Source organism: Dendropsophus ebraccatus, chromosome 1 (genome assembly GCF_027789765.1).
Source record: "Dendropsophus ebraccatus isolate aDenEbr1 chromosome 1, aDenEbr1.pat, whole genome shotgun sequence".
In the NCBI taxonomy this organism is placed as follows: domain Eukaryota; kingdom Metazoa; phylum Chordata; class Amphibia; order Anura; family Hylidae; genus Dendropsophus; species Dendropsophus ebraccatus.
This window is the reverse complement of record NC_091454.1, coordinates 225,726,596-225,753,473: the sequence shown is the minus strand read 5'-3', so window position 1 is coordinate 225,753,473 and position 26,878 is coordinate 225,726,596. Positions and strand designations below refer to the sequence as shown.

Below are 26,878 nucleotides of genomic sequence, written 5' to 3'. Positions count from 1 at the left end.
AGCTCCACTGCTCTCCATGGTAGAAATTGACGGGAGATTGACATTTCTTTTTTTTTATTGTGATTTTCCGATTTTTGACACTTTTACAACAACATGCTTTAACAAATTCTCCCTTCTGTAATAGTCCCAATAGTCCCAGTACTGCAACTTCTATAGTTTTGGCTGTTTAAATTAAATATGTTGAGGCTATGTTTACACTACGTTAAAGTACGGCCGTTGTTGCCGATGGCAACAATGGCTGTACTTTTACCGCTGTGGAACAATGCCTGTTGTTCTATGGTATCCCAGCCGGAGCCTACACACATCATGTGCGCTCCGGCCGGGATCCCATACGCCGCCGCAAACAACTGACATGATCCCATATGCCGCTCGCTTCACTGTGCGCTATGGGAAGCTCTGATGCGGGCACGCACTGATGCGCCCGCATCAGAGCTCTGCGGCCGGAAAGATCACCCGGCCGGTACTTAAGATGATCCGGCCAGAGACCGTCCATTCCGTGACCCGGCAAGGGTCACTGAACGTCCGGTCTCTTACGTAGTGTGAACATAACCTCAGAGTCGCTTTGTGAATCTTAACGAGATTTACCCAAAATAGGAAAGCTATCAAAACGAATTTCCAGCTGCTTCACTCATCTCTAATACTGATGTTAGTTATTTAACCTTTTTAATGGTCAGTGCCATTTAAATGGGTAAATGACAGCTGCCTTGCCTGTCGTGGCACCTCTCCAACTTAATCACTGAGTACCTAAAGCAGCCAGAGGTTTTTAATATGGCTTAATGCCTGGCATGTTAAATCTGCTAATATAGCCTGCCTAGGGTAGGTTGTATTAGCAAAGCATGAACTAAAATGATCCATTAAATATCATAGCATTGAATTGATCAGTATAAGTAGTCTAATGATAACTCCTATATATAAACAATGGAAATTTTCCATCCTTTTATATTATTTCCTTTCTTGATATTTTAGGATAGATTCTGGTTTACAATCACTTACTGTAGATTTACCAACCACATCTGCGGGAAGTTTCCTCCAAGCATATACTACTTTTTTAGTAAAGTAGTGTTTTCTTACGTTGCTACTGATCGATCCTTTAACATCAGTGTGATGGTGCGTTTACACTGAAAGATTATAGTTCAAATTTTTGTGATAACGAACCCATTTGAGCGATAATCAGCTCGTGTAAACACAGCGAAGGATGAAGTGACGGGCGATAAATCGTTCATCGTGGTCCTTCAAAAAGTTCTCAAATCATTGTTGGTCATTCACTGAAAATTCGCAGATCGCTTTGTCTTTCACCGATTCACCCTGTGTGTGAGATGGGCTTAAGCCATCTTAAAACGATCACAATAACGATTTTTTCAAACGATATATCATTCCATCTAAACGCTGATTGTTATAAAAAACCACATTGGTACTTTGAAATCGTTAGTAGTTTGATTGGGCAAATTATCGCTCCGTGTAAACGCACCATGAGTTTCCTTGGTCTCGAGTTAATTGTCTTATTAACTCTTAAAGACATAGGGGGACATGTATCATGTGGTGTATCTTTTTTTTTTGACGGAAAGAGACGATTTGCAAATATTTTAACCGCAAATCGGCCGCTTTGCGAATAAAATATTCGCAAATCGACTCCTTCCGGCGGGTACGCCAGGGGGGCGGGGAAGGGGTGTGGAGGGGGCGGAACAAGGGTGCGGACTCTTAGTCATAGGCAGTCCGCCTCTACAAAAATCCCCGTAGCGCCGGAGATAAATGTCCCCCATAGTGGATTTTGGCCTTGAGAACCAATTTGCCTTTTTCCTTCCTGCCTTCTAAGAGCCATAGCGCTTTTATATCTGGAAATCTAATAGTGTTGGCTTTCATAAAACAGGGAGGGGGAAATAGAAATGTAAATTGTTCTAGTTTTGAAAGGGTTAATCAGGATTCAGCACCAGTGTTGAGCCGACCTGGACTGTAAAGTCTGGGTCCGAATTATAATACTTGTGTTCAGGTAACCAGACCCAAACACCAATTTTGGGGGCAAATCCATGTTTGTGTTCAACGTATATAGTTACAATAAGTTTGTTAAAAGGCAGCCAATCAGCAGGCTTTGGTGTGGGCATTGCAGATCAATCACAACTAGAAATAAGCGAGTACTAAAAAGCTCGAATGCTCGTTACTGGAATCAAGTATCTTTCAATGCTCAACTGCTCAATTCGTGTAACGACCCCCTTTAACCAATGGGTGACACATTTTTTCAGGTGCACCTGAAAACCTCAGAAAGCAACTGGCACAGCAGGCAGAGCATGCATGGATGCATCAAAGACTGTAAGGTTGCTGTATTACGCCACCAAAAATGAAAAGAAGAAAAAAACTCCTACACCCCTTAAAAGCTGGCTTATCTCTCACTTTAGATCCCAACATCTCTGACAACCATAGATGCCATAGATGAGAGAGAAATTAAAGCCAGGGACTGTTGGTGACCCTCATTATTATTGTGTGCAAGAGCCTGGTTTGACTCTTTTAAACTTTTTCCGTAAAAAAGTTCATTTTAATGTAAAATTTTATTTAATATTGAATTCAAATTTAAATTTGTAAAAGGGAAAAAATATTTTGAGATAGAACTTGCTTTATTAAGTCAGTGAGTAAAGTGTATGTTTCCCCATAAATACCGGAAACCCCAAGGACAGAACCCTCCTCAGAATTATTTGTGTCAGCCTGTTGTGACCTCTATTCAAATTTTTCAAAATTATTTGAAATTTAAAATAATTAAAAGTTCATTTTAAATTGAAGTTTAAGTTTAAGTAAGTTGAAGTATATAGTATTTATGGGCTACTGGCCTGCTTAAATAAATAAATAAAAAATGTGAAATTTAAATTTAAAATCAATATTGAAATACAATGTTGAATTTAATTCTAAATTAATTTTGAAAGTAAAATTGAAATTCAATTTGAAGACTAGTGGGACAAAGAGCAACTGGACATTCACATGCCTATGTCCATCTTCTGACTTGCTGCCCTAAGAACAATTTCACTGTCTGACAACTGTGCGTCTCTGCTAACTGGGAGAGCAGGCCCAGGATTCTGGATAATAAGGGCCTAATTCCTATGAATTATTGATGAGGGTCTGGTGGGGAACCTCCTTAACCAGACTATATCTGTTAAATTTGAAACTGTAGTACTTAGCAATGTTCCGTTAAAGCATTGGGCCTCTAAGTTCAAATCTCACCAAGGTCAACATCTACAAGGAGTTTCAACTGTATGTTTACCCTGTGTTTTGTATGGGTTTCCTTCCACACCCCACAAATATACTGATAGATAAAATTATATTGTAAGGCCTAATGGGGAAAGGGTAAAAATTATATACACTACCGTTCAAAAGTTTGGAGTCACCCAAACAATTTTGTGTTTTCCATGAAAAGTCACACTTCTTCACCACCATACGTTGTGAAATGAATAGAAAATAGAGACATGACATTGACAAGGTTAGAAATAATGATTTGTATTTGAAATAACATTGTTTTTACATCACACTTTGCTTTCGTCAAAGAATCCACCTTTTGCAGCAATTACAGCATTGCACACCTTTGGCATTCTAGCTGTTAATCTGTTGAGATAAGCTGGAGAAATTGCCCCCCACGCTTCTAGAAGCATCCACAACACTTTTTTCCAGTCTTCCTCTGTCCAATGTCTCTGGTCTTTTGCCCATCTTAATCTTTTTCTTTTATTGGCCAGTCTCAGATATGGCTTTTTCTTTGCCACTCTGCCCTGAAGCCCAAAATCCTGCAGCCGCCTCTTCACTGTAGATGTTGACACTGGTGTTTTGCGGGTTAATGAAGATGCCAGTTGGAGACCTGTGAGGCGTCTGTTTCTCAAACTAGAGACTCTAATGTGCGTATCTTCTTGCTTAGTTATGCAACGTGGCCTCCCACTTCTTTTTCTACTCTGGTTAGAGCCTATTTGTGCTGTCCTCTGAAGGGAGTAGTACACACCTTTGTAGGAAATCTTCAATATCTTAGCAATTTCTCACATGGAATAGCCTTCATTTCTAAGAACAAGAATAGACTGTCGAGTTTCAGATGAAAGTTCTCTTTTTCTGGCCATTTTAAGCGTTTAATTGACCCCACAAATGTGATGCTCCAGAAACACAAGCTGCTCAAAGGAAGGTCAGTTTTGTAGCTTCTGTAGCGAGCTAGACTGTTTTCAGATGTGTGAACATGATTGCACAAGGGTTTTCTAATCATCAATTAGCCTTCTGAGCCAATGAGCAAACACATTGTACCATTAGAACACCATTAGGAGTAATAGTTGCTGTAAATGGGCCTCTATTCACCTATGTAGATATTGCACCAAAAACCAGACATTTGCAGCTAGAATAGTCATTTACCACATTAGCAATGTATAGAGTGGATTTCTTTAAAGTTAGGACTAGTTTAAAGTTATCTTTATTGAAAGTACAGTGCTTTTCCTTCAAAAATAAGGACATTTCAATGTGACCCCAAACTTTTGAACGCTAGTGTATCTATGTGCTGTGAAATAAGTTTCCATTATATAAATAAAGGAATTATTATTATTATTATTATTATTATTATTATTATTATTATTATTATTATTTTTATTTTAAAGATTAAAAAAAAAAAAAACACCCCGTAGTGTCCCCTTTACTTACCTGGTTGATCCTGCCTGAGAAACAGCTACTACTTCCCTGGAAGGTAACAGGCGCAAAAATGATCACTCCCGACTCCCAAGTGGAGCAGTGACAATGAAACAAACTAAAACAACAACAACAGTATTCTTAAGAGGATCTGGAATTGGAATAAACACTTTAAATCATTTACCAAGTATCTATGAGACAAAGACAATCTCCATACCAAGCATTGATGAATAGAGATGAGCGAACCTTGAGCATGCTCGAGTCGATCCGAACCCGATCGTTCGGCATTTGATTAGCGGTGGCTGCTGAAGTTGGATAAAGCCCTAAGGATATGTGGAAAACATGGATATAGTCATTGGCTGTATCCATGTTTTCTAGACAACCTTGGAGCTTTATCCAAGTTCAGCAGCCCCAGCTAATCAAATACCGAAGGTTCGGGTTTGGATGGAATCGAACCCGAACCCGGTTCGCTCATCTCTATTGATGAATGATTGTAAGACACGTAAAACATCAGCGTGGCACAGTATATAACTCAAGTTCAACTCAAAGATCTGGTAAGGCATATAAATACTGCGCTCAGATATAGCTACCTTATCAAATAGTGCCCAAACAACAAGAGGCATCTAAGGGAGGGTGGAAGGGTTTAGAAGAGGGGGAGGTCAACAGAGGGAAGGAACGGCAAAGGGGAGAAAACTAGGATAGGAGAAACAAGCTCAACCTGGTAGGACAGAGAGCAATCGGGATGTCTAACTTACACCTTAGTTTGATTATTCACGGACTCTGCCAGGTTACAAATACAAAAGTGTCACCAAAAGAACGTCACCTCTTGGGGCAACTATGCAAACACTCGTCCTTGCTAGAGGAAATAGAGTACAAAGGATCCCCTCCTGCTTCAGGCTGAGTAGCATCAAATGCCGACGGTAGGCTGACTAACGTTATTAAGTTCACTCCACAATTTTTGGGGGGTTTTGTAAAACATTTTATTATAAAATGACATTAAAAAATACAACTTTAAGTACAAATTTTGGTACTTTAATTGACATACTGTGTAAGCTATAAAGGTTCAGAATGATAACATAAACTCCTCCTGTATATTTATTGAATGCACTCTACTAAATTTAGAAAAGAAGTAAAAATAAGATCTTAAACTTTAATTTATAAACATTAATTAAATATATATATATATATATATATATATATATATATATATAGTTATTTATTTATTTTTATTAGTATTCTACCATTACTACCTGGATTTTTTTCAATATTTTTTTAATAGCATCTTCGATTTCATGGTTCCTTAGGCTGTAGATAAAAGGATTCATAAGTGGACTCAGCACAATGTATAGAAGAGAGAGGTACATATTCACATTACTAGGACTCTTATTGGATGGAATTATGCAAACTGTGATGAGGGTCCCATAATAGGTGCACACTGTGGTCAGATGGGAGCTACATGTGGAGAAGGTTTTTTTCCTTCCGGAGGTGGAAGTAATCTTCATTATTGTGATCAAAATGCAGATATAGGTTATAATAATGAAAGTGAATGGGCAGACTAATATGAAGATGGAGAACACAAAGTCCTCCATTAGAACTGTAGAGGTATCGGAAGATGATAATTCTACAACGGAGAGTAAATCACAGACAAAATGGTCAATAGTGTTCAGTCCACAAAACTCAAACTGACTTATTGAACCAAGTTCACTTAACACTGAAGCGGCCACCAAAGACCAAGATCCGGAGACGAGCTGGAGACATCTATTAGGGTTCATAACAGAAGCATAGTGAAGAGGGCTGCAAATAGCTAAGTATCGATCATAAGACATCACAGCTAAGAGGAAACATTGAACGGACACAAAAATACCATATAAAGACAACTGAATGAGACACCCAATGACAGAAATGACTCTTCCGTGCCTGAGTATCATGTCCAACATGACGGGTATTACGGTGCTTGTGAGAAGAACATCGGCCACCGCTAGATGTTTGAGAAAGAAGAACATGGGAACCTGCAGATGGTCAATAAATGTCACCAAGAGGATGATCAAAAGGTTCCCGACCACTATCACAATGTAAATTATAAGCAGGACAATGAAAAAGAGAGTTCTATAGCCATAAACATTGTGGAATCCCGAAAGGTGGAACTCTGTGACTTTTGTCTCATTCTGTCCACACATTTTCTAAACCTTTAACCTGGGGATTGAATAAAATGGTCAGTACTGTTTCATGAAAAAGTACTGTATAACGTAGAAGAGAAGTATAGAAAAATAAATCTATTGTGAAACCTCTTTGAGTCGACCACCCAATTTTGTACAAAAAAAATGTTATTTTATGGGGATGGTGTTGTCAAAGAACAATGTATAGAAAAAGCAGAATTTTGTGTCTAATTGGAGCAGGAACATGTCCTGCATACATTTATACTGTACATAAATAACGATGAAAGAGCTCACATTCATGTTTTTTATCATGTTTTTAATAAGACAGCATTCATTCAGCAAACATCACTATATTATGAACTTTTTTTGTACATATGGGAAGTATAGCCCAGCCCTACAACTATTCTTGGAACTGAGTACAGTATGTCATGAAGAAGGACAGTACATCACTGGTATTAGCTGGAATAGGTGGAGGGGGCAGGGATCTGTTAGCAGCCAGGACCCCTCTCTCCCCTCTCTCACTGTGGCCTCTGTAAACAGCCAGGCACCCCTCCCCTCTCTCCCCATCCTCCCCACTATGGCTACTATTGGGACTCGACAATGACATTGCAAAGCCCCAATGGTGAACAGAAGAAGAATTCTGTTTCTGTTTGAGGAGAATTCTCTCTTTGCAGCCCTATATATGCTGCATTCATGCCGACTGCAGCATTTATAAACGGTCAACAGCATGGCTCCAGTTCCGGCAGTTGTGGCGGGCCCCTGTTGCCACAGACAGCCTGGTACACACCACAGATGACACTTTTCATACAGAGGATGCTAATTATCAGGAGTGGGGGCAGTCTGGGGTGTCCAGGTGTCTGCTCGAACTACTCCCTGGACGGCTCCACTGTGGGTGCTGTTCCTGGACGCCATGGCGCTCCTTTTTCCTCCTCCCAGCTCAGCCATGCCTACTCCTTCTGCCCTCCACTCTCTCTTTTTCTTGCCTGCTCTCTGTCTCCCTCCTCCTTCACCATGGCCCTGTAAGTGCTGTCAGGTAGCAATTTTGACATGTAAGTCCTGCTTCTCATCTTTTTATGGGAATCTTCAGCTACAAAATCTGTACAAAAAATGGTCTTTAGCATTGTCCATAGAAAATAAAAGTAAAAAAAGTTGGTCACAAGAAAATAAAAATCAGCCTGGAAGTGGGGTGGTCTGCTCGGCAGGTTTCACTATATATATATATATATATATATATATATATATATATATATATATATATACTACCGTTCAAAAGTTTGGGGTCACCCAAACAATTTTGTGTTTTCCATGAAAAGTCACACTTATTCACCACCATACGTTGTCAAATGAATAGAAAATAGAGTGAAGACATTGACAAGGTTAGAAATAATGATTTGTATTTGAAATAACATTGTTCTTACATCACACTTTGCTTTCGTCAAAGAATCCTCCTTTTGCAGCAATTCCAGCATTGCACACCTTTGGCATTCTAGCTATTAATCTGTTGGGGTAAGCTGGAGAAATTGCCCCCCACGCTTCTAGAAGCAGCTCCCACAAGTTGTATTGGTTGGATGGGCACTTCTGGCGTACCATACGGTCCAGCTGCTCCCACAACAGCTCAATGGGGTGGTGATCTGGTGACTGCGCTGGCCACTCCATTACCTATGATAGAATACCAGCTGCTGCTTCTGCTGGAAATAGTTCTTGCACAATTTGGAGGTGTTTAGGGTCATTGTCCTGTTGTAGGATGAAATTGGCTCCAACCAAGCGCTGTCCATTGGGTATGGCATGGCGGTGCAGAGTGATAGCCTTCCTTATTCAGAATCCCTTTTACCCTGTACAAATCTCCCACCTTACCAGCACCAACCCCAGACCATCACATGACCTCCACCATGCTAACAGATGGCGTCAGGCATTCTACCAGCATCTTTTTATTTGTTCTGCGTCTCACAAACGTTCTTCTTTGTGATCCAAACACCTCAAACTTGGATTCATCCGTCTACAACACTTTTTTCCAGTCTTCCCCTGTCCAATGTCTGTGTTCTTTTGCCCATCTTAATCTTTTTCTTTTATTGGCCAGTCTCAGATATGGCTTTTTCTTTGCCACTTTGCCCTGAAGCCCAAAATCCGGCAGCCGCCTCTTCACTGTAGATGGTGACACTGGTGTTTGCGGGTACTATTTAATGAAGATGCCAGTTGGGGACCTGTGAGGCGTCTGTTTCTTAAACTACAGACTTTAATTTGCTTATCTTCTTGCTTAGTTGTGCAACGCGGCCTCCCACTTCTTTTTCTACTCTGGTTAGAGCCTGTTTGTGCTGTCCTCTGAAGGGAGTAGTACACACCTTTGTAAGAAATCTTCAATTTCTTAGCAATTTCTCGCATGGAATAGCCTTCATTTCTAAGAACAAGAATAGACTGTCGAGTTTCAGATGAAAGTTCTCTTTTTCTGGCCATTTTGAGCATTTAATTGACCCCACAAATGTGATGCTCCAGAAACTCAATCTGCTCAAAGGAAGGTCAGTTTTGTAGCTTCTGTAACGAGCTAGAGTGTTTTCAGATGTGTGAACATGATTGCACAAGGGTTTTCTAATCATCAATTATCCTTCTGAGCCAATGAGCAAACACATTGTACCATTAGAACACTGGAGTGATAGTTGCTGGAAATGGGCCTCTATACACCTATGTAGATATTGCACCAAAAACCAGACATTTGCAGCTAGAATAGTCATTTACCACATTAGCAATGTATAGAGTGGATTTGTTTAAAGTTAGGACTAGTTTAAAGTTATCTTCATTGAAAAGTACAGTGCCGTCATCTACTAGCTTGTTCATCTGAATGACACAGCCTCCGGCTTATATTTTCTTCCCTAACTGTATTTGTTTAAGGCAATATTCTTACCTTAACACTTGGAGCAAGACAAAAACTACTCAATAACTTCAAATTCACTCAACTACTTAGATATGAACAAAATTTCAAAAACTTTTAAAATGAGGGGAGAGATACAGGACAAGGTGAGGTTGTGTTTGCTTGGATTTGCCATACAATGTGTACAGTACACAAAAATCCTATTGCTGCATGTGCATATAATAAGACTGAGAACTCTAGTATGATGTAGTGTGTGAACATGTATGCAATACTGTTTGGAAAACATAAACTAATAATAATAATAATAATAATAATAATAATAATAATAATAATAATAATAATAATAATAATAATAATAAATATTTTTGTTCATATTTCTAAATATTAAAATAGATACATGTACATCTATTGGGACATTAAGGACAGGGTTAGGTGTAATTACAGCATGCTGTGTTTTGATGAATGACGGTAAAGAAAGAGCAGACAGGGAATGATTCGTTCAATACTTACAGAATACTTTATATCAGTCAGTTTGTAAATAACAGCGCCTTCTTTCTATCCAGCAGAAATCTGATCCTAATAAGACATAATTGCTGCCTCATTTTATAATATAAGCTCCTCACTTACAAATCCTGATGGAATACACTAGCATCCTGTGTATACCATAATTACTGATGACTGTAACTAGTAATGAGGAGAGCCCCCTGGGGTATACAGGGACTGAGGGGAAGAGATCAGTGTATAAAGACAAATATTATTATTATTATTATTATTATTATTATTATTATTACATACTTGACCTATATTCTCCATGTGCCACTGTATCTCATCTTGTATCTCATCTTGTTTCCAGGCTAGGGGAAGCCAACCGTATCTCATATCCAGGCTAGAGATGACAACCGAGTATCATCATCATGGATAACAAGAGGCTGCAAGGTATATTACTTACTGTCTGTAGGTGTGCTAGGCTGACCTGTCACCTGGCCGAGGGATATGGGGGCCCAGAGGCCGACAAGTGATGCTCAAACAGCTGCCAATCACAAGAGGCCCGGGGCTCCAGAATGGCAGCTGGATGGAGATTTAAACAGGCAGCTAATCCCAGGCAACTGTCCGAGATTGTTTGGTCACCACCAATGTTTATTCTTATGTTTATTCTTAATTCATGACCTTACACCCTCAGGCTGGATTAACCTTACGTATATTTCAGTATTGTGGTCCTCATAATGCAACCAAAACCAGGAGTGGATTAAAAACACAGAAAGGATCTGTTCACACAATGGTGAAATTGAGTGGATGGGCGACATATAACAGTAAATAACTGCCATTATTTCAATATAACAGCCGTTGTTCTAAAATAACAGCAAATATTTGCCATTAAATGAGTGAATAACCCATATAAAAAACACCTAATATAGGAAAAATGTATATACAAATCCAACACATTTCTCCTGTCTCTTTGTACAGGTTCATCAGGGGTAACAGGTGTTGTACCAGATATTTACGTAGAACTCTATGGATACTGGTTACAAAAATGTTAATAGATACACAAAGATAAATGCCTGTAATCTTAGTGCCTCCAAATTTTAAAAACATACTCATTCGAGATCACTATTTACTCAAATACACGATACTCACATGAATACTGCACGGTGCTCCATAGCGGGTGAGGACCGCCTGCTATCGGCAGCTGGGCCTCACCCTTAACGGCAGGCAGTGATCGCATGGCCGCCTGCCATTAATTCCTTAATTTCACCACAACTGCAGCTTTTAAGTGTCAGGAGCAGCTCCTGTCACTTACCGATCGGGACCCCCGCAGCATGCCTGATCACATGGTCTGACTGCCGGGGGTCTCTTACCTTCCTCCGTGCAGTCTGATATCCAATCCTTTGATAAGAGTCTGCCACAGGCCACGGGCAGGTTCTATGAGAAGGTCACAGCTAACACTGATCCCTGCTATGCTATGTCCTGGGGGGACAAAAAAAAAAAGTAAATAAATAAATAAATGTTTTTAAAATGCCCCAAAGCCCCTCCCCAAATAAAAGTCTAAATCACCCCCTTTCCATTTTGTAAATAAAACACACAAAAAAATAATAAAATGAGTTAACATATTATGTCGTAATGTAAATAATCATCCTATATATTAAAATAAAAGAATATTATTATTGCATGGTGAATGGTGTGAACAAAAAGCGGTAAAAAAAGAAAACTCTCTATTTATATTTAAATTTATATATAAACAAAAATTATAAAAAGGGATCAATACAACAAATCTACACAAATATGATATTAAAGAAAACTAGAGATCATGGCACAAAAAATTACACGCCATACAGCCCCGTAGGTGAAAAAAAAGCGCTACAAGAGTCGCAATGCAGCTATTTTAAATAAACCTATTTACAAAAAAAAAAAAGTTTTACTGTTAATTAAAATAGTAAAACATTAGAAAAGAAAAAGAAAACATTAGAAAAGAAATATGCAGAATTGTATTTGTTATATTATCATTAATTTTATGGTAGATTAAAAAAAAACATTGCAAAGCACACCTGTTCCTGGAAAAAAAACAAGACCTCACATGGCCCTGTAGATGTAAAAATAAAAGAGCTATAGTTCTTAGAAGGTGAGGAGGCAAAAACAAAAATGCAAAACTGAAAATTGTTGTGGTCTGTAAGGCCATTTTAGGCTCCGTACTTAAGGGGTTAATCAGCCAATAAACATGTAGGGAAGGGACTGGGAGGTCCTGCTATATATGTTGGCCAGATATGTTGGCTTCTGTCATTGCAGGGATTGACCATCTGCATCAGGTGACCTGATGAAGAGCCAGCACGTGACACAGGGGAAGGAGCAGTGGTGTGGCCCGCAGAAGGTAAACGGCCTTGGTTCCACTGAGCGGGGTGTTTAGCACTCATATACCTGCCCATGCTGGTAGTGGTTAGGCTGGTAGTGGTGGCTCCCCTGCTGATCCTGGCGTGGCACAGGTTGCACATCACAGTCTGTCGGTCATCCGCAGTTTCTTTAAAGAACCTCCAGACTTGAGAACATGATGGGAGCCTCACTCCATGAAACAGTTGCTGATGTACTTGCTCTGGCCCTGCTTCTCCCTCTGGCCACCCCACTGCCTCATCCAACCTTTTCTGGTGTTGCACCTGCCTCCCCCACAGAAGCACTGTCTTGAGTAGTGCTGATCGAACAGTAAAATGTTTACATTCGATTCGAACCTCCAACAGTAGTGAAGTTCGGTTCAAAGTTCGGCTCAAACTCGAACCCCATTAAAGTCAATAGGAGATGTTCAGGTTAACTTTGACACCTCTATGTAGTAGGAGAAATTGTTATTATCATCCAGAAGAGTAAACTGGAAACATGGAACAATTTATAGCCTGAAATTTGGCTGTAAGAATGAAAGGTTGAAAAGAAAAGGGGGGGGGGGGGGGATTAAATTACTGCTAGACATGAGCGAATAGTGAAACGAATATCAAATCCCATTATAGTCTATGGGAGAAAAATACTTGGGAACTCCTCTATACGAAACATCGATATATCTAACAGATGAAGAGATTATTAGAAAAAAAATTATTCTGCAATGCAGACTGTCAAAATTGGGCTCTGTAACCACAGATTACAGATTACAGGACTGATATTCCAGACTATCGAACTGATATTCCAGAATACAGGACTGATATTCCAGACTATTGGACTGATATTACAGACTAAAGACTCATATTCCAGACTATCGGACTGATATTACAAACTAAATGACTCATATTCCAGACTATCGGACTGATATTCCAGACTTCAGGACTCATATTTAGCACTATCGGACTGATATTAGAGACTACAGGACTAATATTCCAGACTATCTGACAGATGACATTTCAGCCTATAGGACTGATATTCCAGACTATAGGACCGATATTCCAGACTATCGGATTGATATTACAGACTACTGGACTGATATTACAGACTACGGTACTGATATTTTAGACTATTGGACTGGGAACATATGTAAGTTGATAGAAATACAGCTGTAATTACTGAAAAAATCCACATACACAAATCAGATGTACGATTAATTACTGGGTATAACAGTTTTGAGCAGACCAACATAAACTTTTGGGCACTATGTAAAAATTGGAAAATCCAATATGCAGCCTGCAATCCCATAGCTAAGTATTGCTGTGACTGCAATGTTGTCTATGGACAGGAAAATACTTGTTGCAAGGATGCTAGTCTAACCTTTCTAAACACCCCACTCATCTCACTAATCTCACTACCTATGTCACTAATCTCACTTATCTCAGTAATCTCACTATCTGTCTTATCGAAATGGCAGCATGCAGGGAAACAATGAGACACTGAGAGAGCACACTATCCAGCATAGTGAGTGAGCTGAAGATGGCGCCCAGAATGCATCACAGTAAGTTTTATATGGGATGGTCATGTGATTTTAGCAGCCGATCAGACCCCTACACCTCAGTAATGATGTTTTTGAGACTTCTATGTGCTCTGCACGGATTGGCTGGCAAACGTTAACTGGAACGAACAGTAAAATGTTCAGTTCAGTTCAAATATGAAAAAATTGAGATGTTCGACTCAAACCTAACTTTTCTCAAACACTAGTCTTGACTAGGCTTACTAACCCAGCTCAGGTCGGTCACCTCATCATCCACCAGCTCTTCCTCCGATTCCTCCCTCTGTCCCCCTTATGAATTACTGCCCTGACAACAACGTCACTGTCTGACAACCGAGTCTCATCATCATCATCTGACACCTCTTGATGCACTACTTGCAAGTCTCCACTCTCATCACCCAAAATGCAGAAGTTTGATATTTATGGCATCGGAACAGAGCAGCTGCTCAGGTTGATGCTGAGGAGTGGTTTGTGACTCTGAGAAGGGGCCTGAAAAGAGTTCCTGGGAGTATGCCGGATCTGAATCCCTAATTTTTATGGAGGGGCCAGGCTGGGGAGAAGGAGGAAGAAATGGAGGTCCACTCCCTTGGCTACCGTCAGTGGACTGCGTGGAAGACTGGGTGTTGGATACATTACTGGACACATTATCCGCTATCCACGTGATCACCTGTTCACACTGCTGCGGTTTTAATAGCGGTGTACCCTGAGACCCCATAAGTTGTGAGATGAAGCTAGTGAGTGTGTGCCACTGCTACCTCCTCAGCAGCTACTGTGCTACCCTGCCCAGCACCAAGGCCTCTGCCCATTACATGACTTGGACGCCAACGCCCTCGTCTTCAACCCTTACCCCTGGGGTTCACCATTTTGTCTATTCAATAGACTGTGTTTGATTTACCGCAGAGCTCACACTGATTCACTGGACTGGAGTAAATATAAATGAGACCAAAAACGTATTCACTAGACTGTTGTGAATAGTCCGGAAGAGCACGCACCAGTATTTGGCGAGCCTAAAATGTACCGCTAAAATGCTTTGATAACTAACAGACAGCACTCATCAGTATTAGGCAAGCCAAGAATATACCACACAGGTGTTTTTCTTAAAAAATAAATAAAAAAACAAAAGTTGCAGTATGCGGCCAGGATAGATAAATCTGCACTACAGGTCCCAGCAAGCCAAGATGCCGCAGCAAAAAAGAAGTACTAGGAGAACTTTTGGTGTAGTCTATGGAGTCTGTGTGTGCCAGGTGCTGTATATTTTAGTGCACCTGTTGCACAGCACAGCAAGGATAGGTGTAGCTGCACTACAGATCCTAGCAAGCCAAGGTACAGCAGCAGCAAAAAAGAGTAGGAGGAAGCCAAAAAAATGTAGTTGTAGCTCTTAGAAGGACTGTTGGGTTCTTTGTGGATTATTCCTGCCTAACAGACACTATTTTCCCACCCTAACGCTCTCCCTGACAGACAGCAGCTCTCTCCCTAATCTCTTCCAGCCTGCGTCTGACGCGAGAATCATGAGACCTGATTCTTATATGCCAGGGTCATCTGATCTGGCCAGCCAATCGCTGCTATCGACATGTATGGGTCCCAAGTGATGCTACGAGCTCCCAAAGACTCTCCTGCATGATGATTAGCTGAAAAAAAAAGCCACCAAACCTGCAGGAAGAGGAAGATACCATTGTCTTGTGTATCGCGAGATGCTCATCTGAGTAAGGAGCACCATTGAGTACCCTAACACTCGAACAAGTACCAGGCTCGGACCAGCATGCTCGCTCATTTCTACTGTAAACTAACTAATAACATCATATATATTTATAAAAGCGCATTTGTTTCTTGATCACTTGATGTTGGACAGAAGGCGCATTATTTCCGTTTTCGGCTGGTTGCACTGCTGGTGGAGGCTATGGGTATCATCGCTGTGCTAGCGGAAGCCCTTGGTCACTTTCTTCAGCATGCTGTTGGATTCTATAGACATTGGCTGCAGCTCCATCAACTCTGGGTGTTACTTTATTATAGTGCTTGAATAATTCCTATTTTGTAATCCGTATTCTTCTTCTACTTCTTCCAGCTATTTTTCTGCACGTAATACAGCCCGAATCGCTGTCCGCACAGACTCTGTTCAAACTGCGTTTCGAAGCCCTTGGCGGTGTGAGGTGTGATATCTATTTCTCGTTTCGATCGGATTTGTCGTTTTTAAGAAATTTATGTTTAAAGACCCCAAATTTCCCAAAGAAAATAATGGCCCATTGCAAATAATGGCCACACTCTAACCGCTGACAGCCAATCACAGCACATATGCAAATTGCTGAAATATAGCAGCCAATAGGAATTCTAAGGTCTTGTCAGGCAATGTCTCACAACATCCACAGTCACATGTCCACTATTGGCCAATAGAAGATGTAATATATGGAAGGTCTCACTGACATGAGTAACATTGTCATGGTAACCGAGCAATGATCTTTAGCATTATAAGTACCCAGGTCGCTCTTAAAGGGACGGTGCCCAAGTCGCTCTTAAAGGGGAAATACATAAGTTGTTCTTAAAGGGACAGTACCCAAGTTGCTCTTAAAGGGACAGTACGCAAGTTGCTCTTAAAGGGATAGTACCCAAGTTGCTCTTAAAGGGGCATTACATAAGTCGCTCTTAAAGGGATGATACCTAAGCTGCTCTTAAAAGGACGGTACCCAATTCGCTCTTAAAGGGACAGTACCCAAATCGCTTTTAAAGGGATGGTACCCAAGTCACTCTTAAAGGGACATTACATAAGTTGCTCTTAAAGGGACGGTACTCAAGTCGCTCTTAAAGGGACGGTACCCAAGTCGATCTTAAAGGGACGGTACCCAAGTTGCTCTTAAAGGGACGGTACCCAAGTCACTCTTAAAGGGACGGTAGGCAAGTCACTTTTAAAGGGTCGGTACCCAAGCTGCTCTTAAATGGACGGTCCCCAAGCCGCTCTCTTAGGGATGGTTCCCAAGTAGCTCCTAAAGGGACAGTACCCAAGCCACTCTTAAAGGGACGGTATCCAAGTCGCTTTTAAAGGGGCGGTACTCAAGTCGCTCTTAAAGGGTCGGTACCCAAGTCGTTCCTAAATGGTCAGTACTTAAGCTGGTTTTCAAAGGATGGTACCTAAGTCTCTTTTAAAGGGACAGTACTTAGAGATGAGCAAACCTCAAGCATGCTCGAGTCGATCCGAACCTGAACTTTCGGCATTTGATTAGCGGTGGCTGCTGAACTTGGATAAAGCCCTAAGGCTATGTGGAAAACATGAATATAGTCATTGGCTGTATCCATGTTTTCCAGACAACCTTAGAGCTTTATCCAACTTCAGCAGCCACCGCTAATCAAATGCCGAACGTTCGGGTTCGGATGGACTCGAACCCGGTTCGCTCATTTCTAACAGTACTTAAGCTGGTCTTAAAGGGACAGTATATAGGTCACTCAAAGCGTTGGCACAAAAGTTGCTCCTTAAGGGACTGTACCAAAGTTGCTTTTAAAAAAAGGGAATCAAGGCTTAAAGTTTCTCTTAAAGGGAAGTCACTGGTAAAGGGGCACTCTTTTTAAGCACTATGTATTTCACCGGTAATGCAAATCTAGTTGTCTTTGATATACGGTGTAACCAGTGATTTTCCCAACTCCTTTAAAAAACTTCTTCCTATATAGTTTATTTTTATTCCAATTTGGGTCTATTTCACACTATAACATGAATGCATTGTACGCCGACACATCAAGAATGTTGTAAAAAACAACCATTGGCCACCGATTAGTTTTGCGTCTACAGGTGTTAGTGCCTATGAGTTGATCCGGAGTATCATCTGCCCCATTGTCCGGCTTTCCGTCGTCTCCTTTACTGGTTGCACTGTGCACTGTGCTCATCAGAATGACCTGTTTGTGTTTTTTGGGAACATAGGAAACTATTGTTGTATCCTCAGTAAAATATATTATAGAACTATAAACATCTCTCTATCTGAGGATACCTTGCGGCAGTTCCAGCTTATAAATAACAGTACCCAGCATGATCATTTCTCTTTTCAGTAACATCTGCCACAGTTGGTGTAATATGAAAAAACTGTGGCTTGTAACATTTTGTCCTTTGAGGACAAGGAAAATAAGAAAATCTCTTCATTTACTATGTGAAATGCTGACAAATGAATTGAACCATTTCTATATGAACAGCAGGGCAACTAGGATACAGCAAAAAGATTTTGCACCTAACTATATTGGAAGCGAATCCATCTGCAGTAACTGCGTGTGAATCTGCACGGACCAAAAGGATCTAGATAAATTGTTTAATAGTAGTAGATGCAATGATGAGGTTATAACGCCGTTACTTTGCTCAATAAATGGCTGGAGATTTGTATAAATGGCTATTAGTCATTTTGACCAAGAGTGTAGGGAAAAAAATATATATATTATATATATATATATATAGTCAATTAATCACAAGTTTCAGAACTACACAATGAATTTTTTTTTTAAATATATACATATCATATTAGGGTTGAACTGAATTCAGGTCCCAGACCAGACATAGACCAAAAATAATTCAGATGATAGATGATTAGGTCTCTAAAATTATTGGGACTCCAGAAGCAACTGAAAACTTCCACCTTCCCCAAAATGGTACCAATAAAAATTACAGTAAATGATGTAAGAAAATGAGATCTCTCACAGCTCCATAGACAGATATAGGTTTATTATTTATTTGTTTATTTTATTTTTTAAAAGCTGTAAAACAAAACAAAAAGTTTACAGAATTGTCTATCAATGAAATTGTACTGACGCAAAGAATATAGGGACCGTGTCAGATATATAGATATATAGAAAATTGAAGTACTTCAATAGATTTTGGGGGTAGGCTTATCAGCCGGCTGCCTTTGAACTCTATAATTTTCCACTCCAGGTGCCTGGAAAAGCTGGATCCAGTCCTAGAAAACTTCTCCCAGTTTCCCAGGACTTGATCCAGCTTTTTCAGGCACTTGGAGTGGAACAGAGTTTGAAGGCAGCTGGCTGAGAAGCCTACCCCCAAATCTATTGAAGCACTTTGCTAGTACTGTCAATTCACTCATCCCTAAAAAACAAAACAAAACAAACAAGAACACAAAATAGTACAGATAAACTCAATAGAACTTGAGTGTTTAATGAAGGGCTCTTTGGGGACTCTTTTGGTTAGTTTTCACATGGAAAATGGCTAAAATACACCTTGTGAACATGACCTAAGCAAATCTACAAGTCCCAGCAGGTCTGCCATGCTGGGACACAAGTGAAGAACATCAGAAAATGGATTGTTTTTACTATACAAAACCTTTATTACACACACACACACACACACACACACACACACACACACACACACACAGACATACAGACACACACACACACACACACAGACACACACACACAGACATACAGACACACACACACACACACAGACACACACACACACACAGACATACAGACACACACACACACACACACACACATATAGACATGCAGACATACACACACACACACACACACACACACACAGATAGACATACAGACACACACACACACACACACATACATATAGACATGCAGACATACAGACACACACAGATAGACATACACACTGATAGACATACAGACACACACAAAAACAGATACTGTAGCTCCCCTGCGCTCCTTCTTCTTTTCCTCTTCCCCCTAACTGGAAGATCATAGTACCTTCTTCCTGGAATTTGAGGAAGCATGATAGAGATGAGCAAACTTTTCAAAAAGTTTGGTTTGGCAGATTCACCAAACTTTAATGTAAATTTCAGGTTCGTGCCAATCCGAACTTTAAGTAAATGCACTAAAACAGCTAAATGATTGCAGGCAATAAGCTGTTTTACTGCTGCTTGTAAAAACGGCTCATTTTACCTACCTTTCCTCGCTCTCCCGAAGTCCGTCTTCCTTGTTTTCTTCTTTGGGGACAGTCCTCTCAGCCAATCACTGGTCTCAGATGCTGTCTGTCCCAGTCAGCCAATGATTGGTTGAGCAGGCTGTCATTCTAGTCTCAGGAGTAACAGCCAGCTCAGCCAATCACTGCCTGACTTGGACAGGAAAGCACGTCCAAGTGACAAGTTATTGACTGAATGGGCTGAAGACTCAGAAGACTGGAGGAGTACTCTGGGGGAGCATGTGAGGAAACCTTTTTTGTTTGTTTGTTTTTATGTGTGGCCTCCATCATACTTAAACTTGTTCCAAAGTTTGCAAAAAGTTTGGTTCGGTAGCGAAGTTTTTGCTTTGAAACAAATCTGGGTTTGACAGGCTCGATGTGCTCATCTCTAAAATATGGTACAGAATCTACAGTCCATTTATAATGCAGAGCTGCTATTATCAATGTAGTTTCTGCGTAGACTCCATGTTGTGTGCCGATGTCGGGCACAAGCCGTGACCAGTGATATCCCAGCATACTGAGCTGCAATGTAAGCTGTATTTAACTAATGATGGCCTCTGATGTTGGGGACATTGTATATTGGTGGACCACTTCTTCTACCAAATCTAATGAAAAAGTAAAAATAAAATCTCAGACTTTAGTGAACAATCATTAGAATTTTTGGTTTTTAGATTTCACCATTTTGTTATCCTACCTTTGCAACCTGGATTCTTTTCAGTATTTTCTTTAAAGCCCTTTCAAATTCACGATTCCTTAGGCTGTAGATAAAAGGATTAATAAGTGGACTCAACACAATGTATAGAAGAGATAGGTACATATTCACATTACTAGAACTCTTCTTAGATGGAATTATGCAAACTGTGATGAGGGTCCCATAATAGGTGCAGACTGTGGTCAGATGGGAGCTACATGTGGAGAAGGCTTTTTTTCTTCCGGAGGTGGAAGTAATCTTCATTATTGTGATCAAAATGCAGATATATGTTATAATAATGAAAGTTAATGGGCAGACTAATATGAAGATGGAAAACACAAAGTCCTCCATTAGAACTGTAGAGGTATCAGAAGATGATAATTCTACAACTGAAAATAAATCACAGACAAAATTATCAATAATATTCAGTCCACACAACTCAAACTGACTTATTGAAACAAGTTCACTTAACGCTGTAGAGACCACCAAAGACCAGGATCCAGAGACGAGCTGGAGACATCTATTAGGGTTCATAACAGAAGCATAGTGAAGAGGGCTGCAAATAGCTAAGTATCGATCATAAGACATCACAGCTAAGAGGAAACATTGAACGGACACAAAAATACCATATAAAGACATCTGAATGAAACACCCAATGACAGAAATGACCCTTCCATGCCTCAGTATCATGTCCAACATGATGGGCATGACAGTGGTGGTGAGAAGGACATCGGCCATTGCTAAATGTTTGAGGAAGAAGAACATTGGAACCTGCAGATGGTCAATAATTGACACCAAGAAGATGATCAAAAGGTTCCCGACCATTATCACAATGTAAATTACAAGCATGACAACGAAAAATACAGTTCTATAGCCATAAACAGTGTGGAATCCCGAAAGGCGGAACTCTGTGACTTTTGTCTCATTCTCTTCACATATTTTCTAAACCATTAACCTGTGGATTGAATGAAATGGTCAGTACAATATGAGACTAGATATTATAGATATAATGTAGAAAAAAAAACTTTTATCATTTTTGGGGGCATCACTGGAGACTCTTGATTGAGTACTTCATTGGAATTTTTCCCCTGATCTCCACACTGACGAGGGGCAAATACCCCGAAACAGCTGTCTGTGGATAGATGCCTGCCTTGGCAAGCCCTTGTCATGTCACAATACTCGCACCCTGAGTTAGACTTTGACACGAAAGTGGACACCCTGTTGTTTCCCTATTTATGTTCCAATACTCGCAACCTAGCTGGACTTAAGGGGCTACCTATCATTGAGGGGCCACCGTGGCAACAGGCCAGGGATATCTGGCTATTCCTGTGTTTTGAGACTTACAACCAAGGCTAAACGAACTCTTGTTTCCCATATTTAAATTTTTGGGGGCATCAGTGGAGACTCTTGATTGAGTACTTCATTGGAATTTTTTCACTTATTTCCTTAAGTTCAGTGATTACTGTGTTTTGTTGGTATATAAATAGTAACCTAATATTTACACAGTTGTAATTAAAAAAATAAAAATATATTCAATGGGACAAGAAAACATCTTCATGTCTGCTAATATGATAGTTGCCATTTCCTAACAACCCTTTCAGTCTACATCAGCATCTCCTCACCATGTACACAGGTACATACTGTATATACTTATTTGGGACATTAACCCCTTAACGACATCGGGCGTAAATTTACGCCCTGATGCCGGTAAGGGAGTTCAGAGTGGGGCCGCGCGGCGGCCCCGCTCTGAACCGCGCCGGTCCCGGGTGCCGCGTGTAGCCCGGGACCGTAGGTATTAGCGGGCACGGTCCGATCGCCGTGCCCGCTAATACAGTAATCGGATGCAGCTGTCAAACATGACAGCTGCATCCGATTACCGGACGCAGCGTCATCCCTGGTGTCTAGTGGGGAGATCGCTCCTCCGGGATGTTATCCCGGAGGAGCGATCTCCGTAAATGAAGCCGGCCGGGGACCGCTCCAAGATGGCGCCGTCCCCGGCTCGGCACTCGTTTACTTCCGGCTGCAGCAGCCGGAAGTAAACGAGTGCCTATCTCATGGATCTCTGCAGCATATCTATGCTGCAGAGATCTCTATGAGAGATCAGATCACTTATACTAGAAGTCCCCCAGGGGGGCTTCTAGTATAAGTGTAAAAGTTAAAAAAAAAATGTCATTATTAGTAAAAAGCCCCCTCCCCTAATAAAAGTCTGAATCACCCCCCTTTTCCCAGGTTATAAATAAAAGTAAATAAATAAATAAATAAATAAACATGTTTGCTATCGCCGTGTGCGTAATCGCCCGAACTATTAATTAATCACATTCCTGATCTCGCACGGTAAACAGCGTCAGCGCAAAAAAATCCCAAAGTGCAAAATTGCGCATTTTTGGTCGCATCAAATCCAGAAAAATTGTAATAAAAAGCGATCAAAAAGTCGTATATGCGCAATCAAGGTACCGATAGAAAGAACATGTCATGGCGCAAAAAATGACACCTCACACAGCCCCATAGACCAAAGGATAAAAGTGCTATAAGCCTGGGAATGGAGCGATTTTAAGTGACGTATATTTGTTGACAATGGTTTAAATTTTTTACAGGCCATCCGATACAATATAAGTTATACATGTTACATATCGTTTTAATCGTAACGACTTGAGGAACATATATAACAAGTCAGTTTTACCCCAGGGCGAATGGCGTAAAAACACATTTCCCCCAAATAAACAAAATGCGGGTTTTTTTTCAATTTCACCACACTTTGAATTTTTTTCTGGTTTCGCAGTGTACTTTATGCAAAAATTCAGCCTGTCATTGCAAAGTACAATTAGTGACGCAAAAAATAAGGGCTCATGTGGGTCTCTAGGTGGAAAAATGCAAGTTCTATGGCCTTTTATGCACAAGGAGGAAAAACCGAAAACGCAAAAATCGAAATTTGCTCTGTCCTTAAAGGGTTAAGGGAGGTTTGAGGAGTAATTATATTGTGCTGTTTTGTGACGAATGAAGCTAAAAAAGAAGCAGAAAGAGAGCAAATGCAGCAGATGCTTTAACTTCACTGATCTTTTAATTTTTTTTCTTGCGCTCTGGGTCTGAGCCTTCACAGCCTATGAGTAGAACAAACAGAGATACATTTGCCGCACTCCTCACTCTGTTTGTCGTTTTTCATAGATTTACATTAGTAGTTGTACACACACTCGCTTGACACAAAGTATAGAGAGAGTGCTAAGAGTTGACTTCTACTAGCTTGTTCACAGTATTGATACAGACTGATATCCCTAACATAATTTTTTTCTTCTGGCAGTGTTCATTTAATGCAATCCTACAAAGCTTTCCTGACGTATGTATGGTGTGTTCGTCCGTAACTGTAGTTAGTTGGAAAACATCTTTGATTCCTGAGCGCAAGGATGGGGGAGAGACAGGAACTAGTCATCTGGGAGGGGCCCGGGTCATGACTAGCCACAGCTCTCTGACTGTCATAGCATTCTGCAGAGCGTGCTGAAAATAACACAAAAACATGCAACGTTATATAACATTGATGAAAGTATGTGGTGTATGTGAAAGATAGTGAATGCATTATAATATATGTCACACAATTATTGTGCAAAATATTGCCAAGTAAGCAGAGTTTGCCAAAATGTAGGTATGGTGTCACACAAATGGGGCACACCAAATAGCTGAAATCTATACCAGTTGAGAGCTGATGATGTCTTACGCTCAGCCTCCAATTTATGTAGGCCCAGGGCTGTTTTTGACATGAGGAAAAAGGAGTTTATTGCTCATAGACATAGAATGCAAGGAAATCAGGACTGGAAACACTCTGCAAGTATTGTTATATGTGTCACACATCAGTACACTACAAGTGATCAGTACCCCTATAAATGAAGCACAAGGTGCTATGGTAGTATGACCATGAATAAGATCACCATGAGCAGTCACAATGCACTGACTCTTGTATATGTCAAGGGCTTTTATTCTTCTTGGAGAAGCAATAAAGATGAAAGAATTGTTTATACACTGGTGGAATTGGAAACAGGGTGATTTATGGTGAAGCTAGACTTTATATGCACTTATTATAAGCTGAAGATTTTCTACACACATGCCTTACTTACTTATTATATTTTGGGGGAGGGGGTGATGGGGGGCAATGGATGTGGTGTGGACAGCGTAATACCCATACAATGGTGAAGAATAACTTAAGACTGATGTGTAAGGTTGTCTGGGTAAAACGAATAATTGGCCAGGCTGCCAGGGTTACTGAGGACAAGTTGGTGATGCATACTTACTTGTCCCATTTCCCAGCCACTGCTGGGGTGATCTTATTCATGGTCATACTACCATTACACCTTGTGCTCCATTTATAGTGGAAGTGATAACTTGTAGTGTACTGATATGTGACACAAATAACTATCCCTGCAGGTTGTTTCCAGTCCTGACTTCATTGCATCCTATGTCTGCCGCCCTGAGCAATAAACTTATTTTTCCTCATCGGACATCTTTAAGTTCTAATAGTCTCTTAAAAGAGAAAACAAAAGTTGTACCCTCCAATGGCCTCCACAATGTCACACTTGGAATTACCATCCAAATGTTATACCATAAATCCTTTGTTGAAGTATCTAAAGCTGCCACCAGTTTATGAGCCAAATGAGATGTTGTCCCATGTGAGAATGAAAGGGGGAGGGGGGGAGGGGGGGAGGGGATTATTCCATAGTAAAGTTCCTGCCTCATGATCCCACTCTGTGAATGAAGTGTATATTAGCCTTTTGGCCATGTGAATTCCAAAGACTATGGTAAAGATGACGCTATGGCCATGTTTGTAAAGTTTTGTGTTGTGTAAGCTGTTGTCCTCAAAGAAGACATAGTTTAGGTAACTATAATCATTGTCTATGTCCTCCAAATCTAAAAATATATACAAAATTTGACCATGTGATTACCTCATGCTGCTTTCCCTCTCCGATGCCATTCTGATGGTGCTCGCTCTCGGCTGCACACTGTGTTTCCTGGTGACGTCTTGACACAAGTAGCCACTTTGCCAATCATGGCCCTATATATGAGCTGTCTTCCATGAGCCCAGTGCTTGGGGTTGGTGACACTTGAGCTCTCTCTTACTCACCATCAGCTATCACCATATATTATTGTCTTATAAACTATATGTGATATGTTATGTAATAAGGTGGGGATGTTACTGTGATCCCGTGAACCCTGACAAACATAGAAATCATGTACCATAATAATACATTGTAGCTTACAGAATGAACCAGAAATTCCATACTAACGGTATAGTTTGTATCAATCAGTTTGTAAGTAACGGCGACTTCCTTCTATCCAGCAGAAATTTGATCCTAATAAGACATAATTGCTGCCTCATTTTATAATGTAATCTCCTCATATACAAATCCTGATGGAATATATTACCACCTGTGTATAAGATAATTAGTAATGACTGTAACTAGTAATGAGGAGAGCTCCCCGGGGTATACAGAGACTGAGGGGAAGGAATCAGTGTATACAGACAAATATTATGATGATGATGATGATGAAGATGATGATTAGAAATGAGTGAAGCAGCTGGAAATTTGTTTCACGAGCTTCACAAATTTTGGGTGAAATCAAATCAAATCTTAACAATTTTCAATAAAACAGCCAAACCATATTAGCTACAATACTGGGACTATTACACATGGGCAAATTTGTTAATGCATGTTCTTGTAAAAGTGTTAAAAATTGGGAAATCACAAAAAAAAAAAAAAGTCAATCAGCCAATTTTCGCCATGGGCCGGTGTGGACATTGGGGTGACTTTGGCAGAAAATGGGAAATCTTTCTATTAAAAACCTTCCTCTAGTGTTAGGGTCGTGACCGACCCGTTTTAGTTTTTAAATGCATACAAATTCTACATACGTTTGTTTATTGCATCAAGACTTTTTGACTTTGTAAGGAACTTATTTTTAAACAAAATTCAATAAAATAAAACTATTTTACTAAATTGTAAAATGCTCTTATTAAAATTATAACATTTGTGTTGTTGGGGTCAATTTCGACCCAGGTGTAATATAAGAGTAAAAAAATAATATTGAAGAAAACTGAACTCATAAACACAATATAAACCAACAGCCCACAGCCAGCTCTACCTCCAACAACTTGAGTTAGGGACATGTCCAGGCATGTATGGCCAAATCAGCTTAGAGTTGGTACTTTGCAGTGCAGTACATCTCCAGCTTACACCATTGAACA

At 40.3% G+C, this 26,878-nt stretch overlaps 2 protein-coding genes across 2 annotated transcripts; both read right to left on the bottom strand.

The window, feature by feature from the left end:
- Positions 1–5,858: 5,858 nt before the first annotated feature.
- On the bottom strand, positions 5,859–6,806 carry LOC138785560 (olfactory receptor 11L1-like). Its single transcript, XM_069961633.1, has one exon. It carries the CDS (start codon positions 6,804–6,806, stop codon positions 5,859–5,861), a length of 948 nt encoding a protein of 315 aa, XP_069817734.1.
- Positions 6,807–18,972: 12,166 nt separating this feature from the next.
- On the bottom strand, positions 18,973–24,941 carry LOC138785554 (olfactory receptor 5P55-like). Its single transcript, XM_069961622.1, has 4 exons — positions 24,933–24,941; positions 20,659–21,597; positions 19,751–19,757; positions 18,973–19,115 (listed from the first exon to the last, which is right to left on the bottom strand). The coding sequence occupies exons 1-4, from the start codon at positions 24,939–24,941 to the stop codon at positions 18,973–18,975; spliced, it is 1,098 nt and encodes a 365-aa protein (XP_069817723.1).
- Positions 24,942–26,878: the final 1,937 nt, after the last annotated feature.